Source organism: Cyprinodon variegatus, unplaced genomic scaffold, assembly GCF_000732505.1.
Source record: "Cyprinodon variegatus isolate N-32 unplaced genomic scaffold, C_variegatus-1.0 Scaffold757, whole genome shotgun sequence".
Lineage (NCBI taxonomy): Eukaryota > Metazoa > Chordata > Actinopteri > Cyprinodontiformes > Cyprinodontidae > Cyprinodon > Cyprinodon variegatus.
The window spans coordinates 116944-128642 of record NW_015151210.1 but is presented as its reverse complement, the minus strand read 5'-3'; the positions used below and the strand labels follow the sequence as shown (position 1 = coordinate 128642).

At 39.2% G+C, this 11699-nt stretch overlaps 1 protein-coding gene across 1 annotated transcript in view; it reads left to right on the top strand.

Annotated features, from left to right (window-relative positions):
- The first annotated feature begins 1035 nt into the window (after positions 1-1035).
- Positions 1036-11699, top strand: part of wdr3 (WD repeat domain 3) — a 27896-nt gene continuing 17232 nt past the window's right edge. Inside the window, exons 1-9 of the mRNA XM_015395742.1 lie at positions 1036-1094; positions 2662-2863; positions 2948-3157; positions 4013-4131; positions 5579-5657; positions 7443-7538; positions 7722-7820; positions 7903-8004; positions 10050-10150. Coding sequence (XP_015251228.1) covers positions 2690-2863; positions 2948-3157; positions 4013-4131; positions 5579-5657; positions 7443-7538; positions 7722-7820; positions 7903-8004; positions 10050-10150 — 980 coding nt within the window. The 5' untranslated portion in view covers positions 1036-1094; positions 2662-2689. The remainder of the gene's footprint in view (positions 1095-2661; positions 2864-2947; positions 3158-4012; positions 4132-5578; positions 5658-7442; positions 7539-7721; positions 7821-7902; positions 8005-10049; positions 10151-11699) is intronic.

The following is an 11699-nucleotide window of genomic DNA, read 5'->3' as shown; positions in this document are numbered from 1 at the left end:
TCCACTATGAGCTCCTTAGTCTTTGTCACATTGAGCTATAGGTGGTTCAGCTCACTCCAAGTGACAAAGTTGCCCACCACAGTCCTGTGCTCACTCTCCTCACCCTTTTCAATGCAGCCAACAATTGCTGAGTCATCAGAAAACTTCTGAAGGTGGCAGGACTCAGAGCAATAGTTGAAGTCTGAGGTGATAAGGGTGAAGAGGAAGGGGCATAGGACAGTCCCCTGAGGGGCCCCACTGTTGCTGACCACCCTGTCAGACACACAGTTCTGTAGGCGTACATACTGTGGTCTGCCCGTCAGGTAATCAACAGTCCAGGACACGATGGGGGCCTTCACCTGCGTATATAAGAAAATAAGGAAAGTCTGGCCTTTTCTTATTTAACAATTTTGATCCATAGAAATAGCATGAAGGACGTGTTTCTTTTCTGTTTTGTTCTGCAGCTATAATCCCCGAAAGAAAAAAAACAACAAACAAAAAAAGAGAAAAAAAACAGGCCATTGCAGACGTTGGTAATCTAAAATCTTTTTTGTTTTTTTGCTTTTATTTTGTCAATCTTACAAACAAGCTTCCGGTGTTTTTGCATGATCTTCGTCACGCGCACTTGACTCATTGCTCCGCCTGCTTTAATCAGCTGACTGATTGACACAACCACTTCCGCTGTGGTCGTTTCGGGACCTTCGTGGTGAAACTCATCTTTTAAAACCACTTAACTTCGACTTTTAGGCTAAAAAATACTTACAAATAAAAAAAAATCTACAAAAAGTTGCAATAAATGAATATCCGCTTAATTTTCTGAGAACAGCAACGTCATGAATTGTGTTCTGATATTGCAGACAGAAGCAAACGATTGATCTTAAACGAGAATAATAATATAATTAGAATAAATGATACATTATATGTACAAATATAATATAGCTATAAATATAAAAATAATCTCATATGTGTTGCAATATATTTCATATAGTTTAAGAGGTAAAAAAATTATAGATGTTTTTTTTTTTTATCGATCTGCGATAGATTAGTCAGGTCTGATTCGGATTCAGCGGCCGGAGGAAGAAAACAAGCAAGCAGATCTGAGCCGCATTTCAGAGGTAAGCTAAAAAACAACCTTTGCTCAAACACACCTTCATAGTAACTGATATCTCAGCGTTTTCTGAAGCATTAATATACATTATTAGGAGTTTGTTTCGATTTTTAAAAGCGTATATAAGCGAGAGCAGCACCACGTGTGCCCAGGGCGCAGACTGCTCCGTAAAGGTGCACTCGATTTGTCAAACTCTCATAATCTACCCGAGCGGAGTTTAAGGAGCTTAGGCTTCTTTCAACGGCGGAAACTACTCAACTCCACCCTCTCGGCATGTCCTGTGTAACAAACCACGTCTGTTAGTTTACCTTTTGGTGAGAATTAGAATGCTGTTTATACATTGTAGATATTTTTTAAATGAGTTTTGCATAATGTTAAAATCACGTTCCAGGGCTTCACTAAACTGCTTTCCCTTTAAACGTTTTCAAACCCACTGTTGGTTTTCCAACTGGCCAAGAGCATCACGCTGCCACCAACATGTTTTGCATTTAAGATTTAATAGAAATGAATATAAAAGACAAATTCAGAGAATGTATAAATTGTAAAATATTTTCAACCCCTCTTTTCTTTGTCACAGGGCTATCTATTTGCATATATTTTAAGCTGATATTCTTATTTCTTCCTCCATGTCAACGATGCAAATAACATGATAGACACTGCATAATGCAAACAAAAATATATTTTTTAATAAATATTAGCAATCGATAGAGAATGAAAGGAACCATGCATGTTCTTGATGAGATCTGAATTCACCAATGAATCAATGCACTATAAAAAAAAGAAAAGTTGGCAGAAATTAAAATACTTAAAGTCACAGGAAAATCATATTTAAATGTCAAATCATTCTGGCTTAAACATGTATATAAATGTTTAAAATAAATCTTTTTATCAGACCATATTGTCCCTAAAGTTAGAAAATTTCTATTTAAAAAGAATCCTGTCTTAAAGTCTGTTTTTTTTTTCGTTATCCTATGTAGGCCAGTTAGTTATACGTCAGCCTGAACACCTAAATTCGGCCAATCACATGTCAACGGTCATCTGTCAATCAAATGTTTTCGGTCATTGATTCATGTCGCAGCTAATATACGCAACGGTTTAAATAAGAAATAACAATCATTTACTTTCCCATTGAGTTCCATCCCAGTGAACATGGGGATGGACGTCTGTGTCTTCATCTTCAGGCGTAGAGCTAACAGAACTGGCAGCGTTGTGAGGCAAGGGCTCAAACATGTACGGCTGTAAGCCTTCTACACCAAACCAGGCTTCTGCTGCCCTGGCGTCCTCTTCCACAACAGCTTCATCCCCGCTTTCCTCCTCTAAATAAATAATATATGATGGAGGAGGCCAGTGGCTGATAGTCGCCGGGTAGTAGGCTGCCATTCTGTGGGCGTTAGACTGGGAAGGGCGATTCTTAATAACTGCTACTGTATTTATATACTCAGTCCAGTTCAATAAAATCTTAAGAATAGATTTCAACACAATGACCTGCTTTCCAGCTAACTGTTTGCTATCTGATAAAACTATAATATATAGCATCCCTGGCTTCTGACTGTAAAATGTTTTATTTGCTGCAGGATCGAACACCGTCTCAGGCCGCCGGTCATGGGTTTGACCAAGCAGTACCTGCGCTACGCCGCCAGCGCCGTGTTCGGCGTCATCGGCAGCCAGCGGGCCAACATCACATACGTCACACTTCGAGGCGGGGAAAAGGGCCGCTACGTGGCTGTGGCTGCATGCGAACACGTCTTCATCTGGGATGTCCGAAAAGGAGAGAAGGTGGGGCTTTTATGGGCAGATTCTGGTGAGATTATGAGTGAAACGTCGTGGCAGCTCAGTGACCACCAGCCTCTCTTTGTCCAGGTCCTGATCCTGCAGGGACAGAAGCACGAGGTGAGCTTCCTCTGTCCTTCTCCAGACGCTGTTCACATCGCTGTGGGTTACGAGGACGGTGTGGTGCGGATCTTCAACCTGCTGAGCGGGGAGAGCAACGTCTCCTTCAATGGACACAAGTCTGGGGTCACAGTAATGAGCTACGACGCGCTCGGAGCGCGGCTCGTCACCGGCTCTAAGGTATCGTTCTGATACTGTATAATAGACAGACAGACAGACTTAAAAAGCATTAAATTAGAGTCCCTCATTTCTGTATAAACCCTGAATGAAATGCTAAATGTTGTCAGTGGGAAACATTCGGCTAACAGACACATTACTGAAATATTCAGAGGAAGAAAGACGGTTCACTTTGTTTCTAAAGATGTAAAAGAAGAACAGAAAGCTGACGGTACAAACAGCTCAACAGTTAGAAACAAAGCTGGAGGTTTTGGGGCTGCAGGATGTTACAAACATTACCTCAAAAATGTTTCTTTTCAAATATTGTTTGCTTAATTTTAGCTTAGAGAAAATCTGTTGTTGCTTAATTCATTATGAAGGTTTATTGTAATAAAAATCTCGTTGCCATGGGCTGAATTTACTCACCTTTTTTCGTAATTGTAAAAGTACAAAACTTCTCTCCCAGCCGCCATGATTGTTTCCATTAATATTCCTCCTCTGATATGGAAACTCTCTGCCCTTTTTCTCCTTAATCAGGTGAAATCTTTCATTAAAAGGTAAAGTCCTGCTTCACTGTCTCCCCATTAAAACTGCTCTGAGTTTGTTGTTTTCTGTGTTTTTGCATCACGTCATTTGAGCTGCACTTGGTTTATTCTAGAAGCTGAATACAGTCTCACTTCCTCACAGTCACACCTGTGTGTGTCGGCCTGTTACACAAAACCCAGATGAAAGTTTGTAACGAGGCAAAAGTTCAGAAGGGAAGCAAACTCTTTGAGAAGTTTCCCTGATGGAGAGTTTTAGGACCACATTACTGAGAGGTTTTTTTCTTCTGTGCATTTTCTTTCTTCTTAATTAGCTGCAGCTTTTCTCTCTTTTCAGGACACAGATGTGATTGTGTGGGACATCATCAATGAGTGTGGACTGTACAGGCTGAGGGGACACAAGGACCTCATCACACAGGCCTTGTTCCTTAAAGACAAGAACCTCCTGGTCACAAGGTCGGCAGCCTTGAACCTGATCAGCCGTTGCCTCCTTTCTCACTGTTTGCATATAAAATCTAAGGAGCTCTGAGCCTTTTAAGCTCCTGTCACACCTTGACGATTTAGCCAGCGTATGCCTGACGTCCCAGGATCTTCTAAAACGCTGCCATACGCTGAACTTTCTTTGTATTTATCAAGTTTGGGAGCATACATATACCCCATTTACACTACCCTTGAAAAACCGTGCCAAGACCGGTCCGAGCTCAGTAACTGAGATAACTTATCGTGTGTAAATGGAAAGCAAACTGAACTGAACCGAGCTAGACACAACCGGACCGTGCTAACTGCAGACCAGTTCCAGAGGTGGGCTCGGCTCGTTTTTCCCTGGCTCGGTTCTTTGATAACAAGAGCGCATGAGCAGAACCATAATCTCCGTCTGGCTGCACATCTCGATTCACACTCCATCCCAGTAGTTGGCGGTAATGCCCCTCCAGAAACAGAAGAAGAAGAACAACTTCTTCTTCAACTATAAACAACAATCGAAATCTTCTCCACGCAACATTTTAAATAATGGCATTTTAAATAATAACACCGAAGTACAGCAATAATAATCAAGCATAACTTTCTGAATGTGATGGGTGCCGCCATTTTGATTTGCTTGATTCCCTCCTCCTTCGTTTTCTTCTTCTTGTGTTTATTGGAGGTTGGCAAACAACTTTTGGTGCATTACCACCACCAACTGCTTGATTTCCTCCTTCAATACCGGCAGTAATACCGCAGATCGTCACTAGGAGGTGAGGAGTCGAGGAAGTTAGAAGTATGTTCAGCGCTCGTCTGGAACACGTCAGTTACGTTAAGAGTTGGAGATAAGTTCTTTATAAGCTACGCCTAAGTTATGCAGAAGTTACTCATAGGTTTTGGATGAGCTAGACATCATGACTTAAGAGTAACTTACACTTAACATATGTCAGCGATCAAATCACCTGTAACTTATTCCCCACGCAGGAGCATACGCTGGCATACGGCGAGAAATTTTAATTATGTTAAAAATTTCTTGCCGTACGTCAGCGTGTTCTAGCGTGCTTCAGCGTACCCATAACTTATACAACATATGTCAGCGTTTATGCCAGATGTATCGTACGTCAGGCATTCGTTGGTGTAAATCGTCAAGGTGTGACAGCGGCTTTAGAGACCTAAAAAAGTAGCATTTATTTTACTGGGATTCTGTAAAATAAAACATTTTATGACATAATCGATAATAAAGTTAGTTCTTAATAGATCAAAAACAAGCAGGAATGTTATCTCCAGAACAGACTCCAGTAGAAAATCTCATCAGCGTTCGATTGAATGGCATCGATGTCCAACAGTATCTGTTCTAACTTCTGTTTAGTGTAAATTTAAACGATGAGAGGAAATTATAAATCATGTTGAGGCCGTCGTAACCTTTTGTGTTTCTGCTGTTCAGCTCTAAGGACACGTTTGTGAAGTGGTGGGATCTGGACACTCAGCACTGCTTCAAGACCATGGTGGGACACCGCAGTGAGGTGAGAGCTTCCTGCGCTGCACACAGAGCAGCATTAATAGGGATCCACTTAGAAAAGGAGGAAATACATTTTTATCGGTTCACAGTTTAGAGACTTTAAGGGCTTAACTTCCTAAGAGAAATATTGTTTTAGAAGTTGTCATACATTACCAACACTATGTTGAAATCGAAATGATCTCAAAGCTGAGCTGCTGAATGCTGTAATAAATTTCCGCATGTACATAACAAGAAAAAAAAACACTAATACAAGCCACACTGGAAAAAATGGAAATCTAGAGAAGTCATTTTTTCTTAAAAGTGCATTTGTTCTTTGTTTGAGGAAGTAAAAGAGACACTTTGACAAAGGAATAAGCAATTTATACTTAAAAAAACCAAAAAAAAACCCAATTTCATTGTCTTATTTCAAGTGCATGTTATCTAATTATCTTATTTTAAGAGTAAAAATACTCATTCAATTGGCAAATTATCTAATTTAAAAGCTCAAATTAAGGGTAAATACACTTAATTTAACACATTTTTACTTATTTCTGATCGTTTTTCCAGTGTTTCTCTAAAGCAACTCTGAGTTCCTCATCAGAGCTAACTTAATCTGAACTTTAACTAAACAAACATGAGTTTATTTCTCTGATGTAGGATTTACACTACAACTCCATGACTTCTCCGTCTAAATTGGTCTGCTATCAGATTCTAACACACAGAGGGAAACGGTTTAATTTAGTGACTGTAGGGCTTCCTATCCGTTCAAATGACAGAATTCATTTGATTCTGATTCTCAGGATACAGACTCTATTCTTTTTTACCTTGTTTCTATCTACAATTAGATCGCTGGCATTCTAATAATTTTTCAGTTTCTACTTGAATTATGAATTTGTAGTAAACCATCATATTTTATCATAGGACAACGGAGAATACATAACAAATGTTTAGTTGTAGAAATTGATCTTTAGTGGAAAACGATAGTTTTAACAGCTCTAGTTGCCTCTGCCTTTCAGAAAATTCAGAAAATTAGCAGTCTAGCACCTCCTGGTGGCCAAAAGTTACACAATGTTAAAATATTTAATCGAGTTAATTGCAGGGTCTGTAATTAACTAATTAAAATTAATCACTTGTTAAGCAGAAAACATATAATCAACAAAATAAAGCATCTTTTCAATTTAAAACTCTTTTCTCCCCCTCAGTTTTTGAATAAATATGAATATAAGAGCGACACCCACACACCCATTCTCGTTCTTCTATTGTGGCGAGGACCATGTTTGGACTTCCATTGATTTTCAGTCATTTTCAAACCTTTCTATAACCTAAACCTAAGCATTATCAATGAATATCTCACCCCAACCCAACTGACACCCTAACCCTAGACCTAACCATTAGCTAAATAGCATGTGAGGACCAGCAAAATGTCCTCATTTTACAACAACTGGTCCTCAATTTGATGGTAGGCTAGACGGGTATATACAGCTACAAGGCATTTAACATTTCCTCTAAAAAGAAGGTAAATTTTCTTTTCTGATATTGACAGACCGATGACTTTCAGCTCTGCGTAAAGCATTGCCTTTAGGAGCTTAATTGCTTTTCACTGTGCAGCATTTAGTACGATTCAATCATTTAGACCACTGAGGCGACTTCTTATTAATCCAGTCAAAAGTTACTCAGTTTGACTCCTGCTCAGAGGATCTGATTGGTTTAGCGTAGTTTTGCCATCAGCAGGAATCCTGGTTCCTCCTTTCGCAGCAAACTGAGGTCAGATAAAGCTGTGATGAGTCTAAAGAGGCCGGCTCTCTTTCAGGTGTGGGGAATGGCTCTGTTGGACCAGGAGAACCGGCTTCTGACCGGATCAGCTGACAGCGAGCTCCGCGCCTGGGACATCAGCTACCTGGAGGAGGTGAGAATGAACGCAGCTTGGGGGGAAAGGACATAAGGAATAGATCAGAAGCAAAAACATTGGATAATTTCTCTGTACTGGTGGTTCAGGTCGGTTCTCCTCTTAAAGGGCAGCGTTTCCCAGCCCATTAGTTCATCTCTCTTTGTTCATTTCTTTCTGTCTGACGCTCTGCATCCTGGTCAGAAAAAAGCTGAAGGTGAACCCAAAGTGAAGAAGGGAAAATCTCTGCTGGAGGAAAACGATGGAGCTGATGATGACAGCGAGGAGGAGACCCTGGAAGAGGTACAGAGGTGTTCAAAGTGTGTAGCTAAGGACAGTCGGCGCTCTGATGGGTGGCGTAACCGGGTCACTTTCTGCTCTTCAGCGCATCCTGAGCTGCAAGAAGGCCGGCTCCATCCTGAGAGAAGCCAGAGATCGGGTGGTCTCCCTGACCGCAGACACCAAGGCCAGAGTGATCGCCTGTCATGTGAGCCCAGTCTCCTTCAGCTGTTTGTTTTTTCTTAAAGGAGACACCCTGTTCTTTTTCCCACTATTAACCACGCTGCTCTATCAAATAAAATGTTCCTAGCTTTGAGCAGAAGATCACAGGATGCCGTCACGCTGCTGCCCTCTGTTTAAATACTCAAAGAATAATTACAAGCGGTTAAATAATAAAGAGGACACGGTTTTTTCTTTCAGTTGCTTCGGAAGCTTTTAAACATTTAACTTTCTTTGCCTAAGATTTTATTTCATTTGTTATTTGTTTTTTTTTATGCTTCAATTTTTCTTTACTAAAAATCAAGAAAGTGTTTTGAGAGAGAGGAGGGAAAAATTAGCTGCCTCTGGTCAAGAAAAGCAGTTTTTAACTGGAAAACACTTAAATCCCAGTTAAATGAACTGTTTTAAATAATAATATAATAATATTCTGTTTTTGCCAAAGATGAACAACATAGCATTCAAGGAATCCAAAACTAAACCTAATAAAGATTTTTATTCTACAGTAAAATCACTGAATATTCAGACCTTTTTGGAGTTCTGGCACCATATAAAAAAAAAGGGGCAAAAAAGAATCTTGGTATGATCAGACTTCGCCTCCTTTCCTTCTTCCTACTCTTGTGTCCTCTTCTCCTTTCCTCATTGAGCCTCTCCTCCTTTATTTAACTCCAGCCTTCCTTCTCTTTCATACCTCCACTTCTTTCTTTGGTGCTTTCTTCTTTTCTCTTGATCTCTTATCCATGAACCATTATCCCTCCTTGTGACCTCTCCTTGCATCCATCCTTCTTATGGAGTGAAATTTCTGCCAAAACATTGCATATTGCGCTCACACATAAAGCATGTCGCACTCAAACAAATCTTAATGTTCACAAATAAAACTTGTGTTACAAACTTTCCTCAAATGTCACACACAAATAAAACTTGTTTTTCAAACTGTCCTTAAATGTTGCACACATAAAAAAGCTAGTTTAACAAGCCGGACTCTAATGTTGCACTCAAAGTATAATTTATAAATTGTCCCCGAGTACAAAATGATCTCTGCTCGCGTAGAAAACAGCCTCTCCTTGCGTATGAGACAATTCTTTACACTCCACGGCAAATTTCTGCCAAAAGTCACATGATAAATGAAGAATTGTCATTCTGACTAACCGACAGCAGGAGGCGCCATCCAATCTGAATGACTAAAACGTGTCGGTGTGAAGGTAGTTATGCCTGCGACAATTTGAATCCCCTCGCTGGAGCGCGCATGAGTAGAAAGAGCTGATAGAGTTAATTCCACCTCATTTCCAACCTACTAAATGTGAAACTTCAGATATGTTTATAAAAGATGAGCGCCGTTATTTTATTCTTCCCTTCTGTTATAGCAGAATTTCGGCAGTGATATTGATTAAGAAAAGAAAACACAAACGTTTGCTTCATAACAGGAAGCTGACAGCAGTGACTACTCCTTTCTCTGAAAGCCAACGTTTATGTTTGTTTCAAAATGTTCCTTAAAAAATCTTATTGTTTCACGGTGTCTAAATGTTCTCATCTCTTTGAAAACCGTTGTTAACCATAGTCCTGTAATAGAAAATGAAATAGTGAATGGAGTGCATGTGTACATATCATAGGCAGCAGGAATATTACTTTTTCCTTTGTCAAACTGAATAATTAAATTTATATTTGTGTTTTATATTGACTCATTAATTCTCTCTATAAATTATATTTTGAGTGCAACATTTAAGGATGGTTTGAAAAACAAGTTTAATTTGTGTGCGACACTTGAGGAGAGTTTGCAACACAATTTTTATAAGATTTGTTTGTGTGAAACATGCTTTATGTGTGAGCGCAACATGCTTTTTTGTATGCAAGGTTTTGGCAGAAAATTCACTTCATACCTTCTTTCCCTCTTCTGCCAGCTGTGATATTAGTCTGTAGTTTTAATAAGCGAATTGCGCAGAACTGAAAGCTCTAGAAGCGAAATCTGGAAAATTTAAGGTATTTGTGGTTTATATTGTCTGTGTCAAATGAATAATACTTCTTTCTCATCTGTTTCAGGGGAATGATGCAGTACTAGAAGTGTTCACCGTGCTGACGGAACAGGAAGTGCAGAAAAAAATGACCAAGAAGCTGAAGAAAGCCAAGAAGAAGGCAGCAAAGTAAGAACAAAACATCTGAATAGTTTCTTAGAAAGGTTAATAGGAAGTCTAGTTTCATTGTCAGGTCAGCGCTTTCTATAATCTCAGTAAATGTAAATCTTAGACAACGTGTGACTGAAAACCTTTGATGTTAGTGTTGATAATGATGGATGGAGGAGGATTTTCTTCAGAGCTCAGCTCTGTGATAATTCTGATCAGTTCAGACGATAAATAATGGTAGAAATATGTGAATTTAAATGCTACAAATCATTGGTAGAAAGGGTGAACAGCAGTGGTGAAAGAACGCAGCCATGTGGAGCACCTGCAGACGGATTGATCATAGATGATTCACAGCTTTCTCTACGGACCGGCTGTGATCTGTCTGATCGCTGTCCGAAATATTCAGCGGGAAGCGTTTAGATCAAGACCTTTTCTCATCCGTCACACGGAACGCAGCAAATATTCAGCGAGGGTCGTCAACCATTGGCTGATGATGTTTCGCCTCCAACGGTCTTAGTGGTTCCCTGGTTTCAAAGTATTTCTATTTCTATTAGAATATTTATGAGGGTCTTTCCCAACTTTGATTTAACTTGATAATATCATCTGGAACAAACAAGCATCTGGAGCAACTATTGCAGAGAAATTTCCATGATAAATAAATAAAGGTCTAAATTGGTCAGATTTCTGCTTTTCTATTCAACTGATGATTAGATGAATTAATGCTACTTTAATTTAAACCTATGTGGATTTTTGTTTTCCTCCAGTAATTTATGTAAAATAGTGGTTGTTTTAATTTCTATACTGTACGGGGAAAAAAATCAAAGTAAAAATAATTAGCAATTTAACTAATTAACTAAAGGTTATTCTACATTTATCATCGATGTAATAATTAATAACTTCCGACATTTTGAATTGAAAAAGCTTCCTGGATGGAAAGCGAAACATCTTCATGCTTCGAAAACAAAGTCCAGTGGTTTGTTTTTTAACTCTTTTAACTTTGATGGAACTTCACCGGTCTCTCTGGTGAATTCATTGTGTTTAGTTTAACCAAATCTAGGGGACAAGATGCAGTGAATTTGTTGTTACAGTCAATATACCAAACTATATTCTATACCTGCTTTAATGTAATTGTGAAGCACCACATATTTATTATCCAACCGTTTTTGTTTGCATGTCTGTGACTGATTCATAGCCCCTCAGTTCAGTGCTTTAATGGAAAAGTCAGCAAGAAATAACCAATGGGTCATTATTTATACCTAAAACTAATACGCTTGTAGGGATTTAATGAATTTAGAGTTAAACAGTAAAGAAATAAAAGGTATAATTTTTCTTGTGATCTCTGAGTCTGGGAGCAGCCATTTTTTCACACATATAGTAACACCTCACTCCTGACATCTTCCAGCAGTGACGTCACGGTGCGGTAAGCCTAGCGCCATTCTCCCCACTTTACAATGGGAACTACTAGTCACATCCAAGCAATCAACAACAATTATTGAAGATTTCCAAAGGATTTCACTATTGAAATTCACCAGAGCTATAGTTAAACTGACAATGCCCACATGCATTGCAG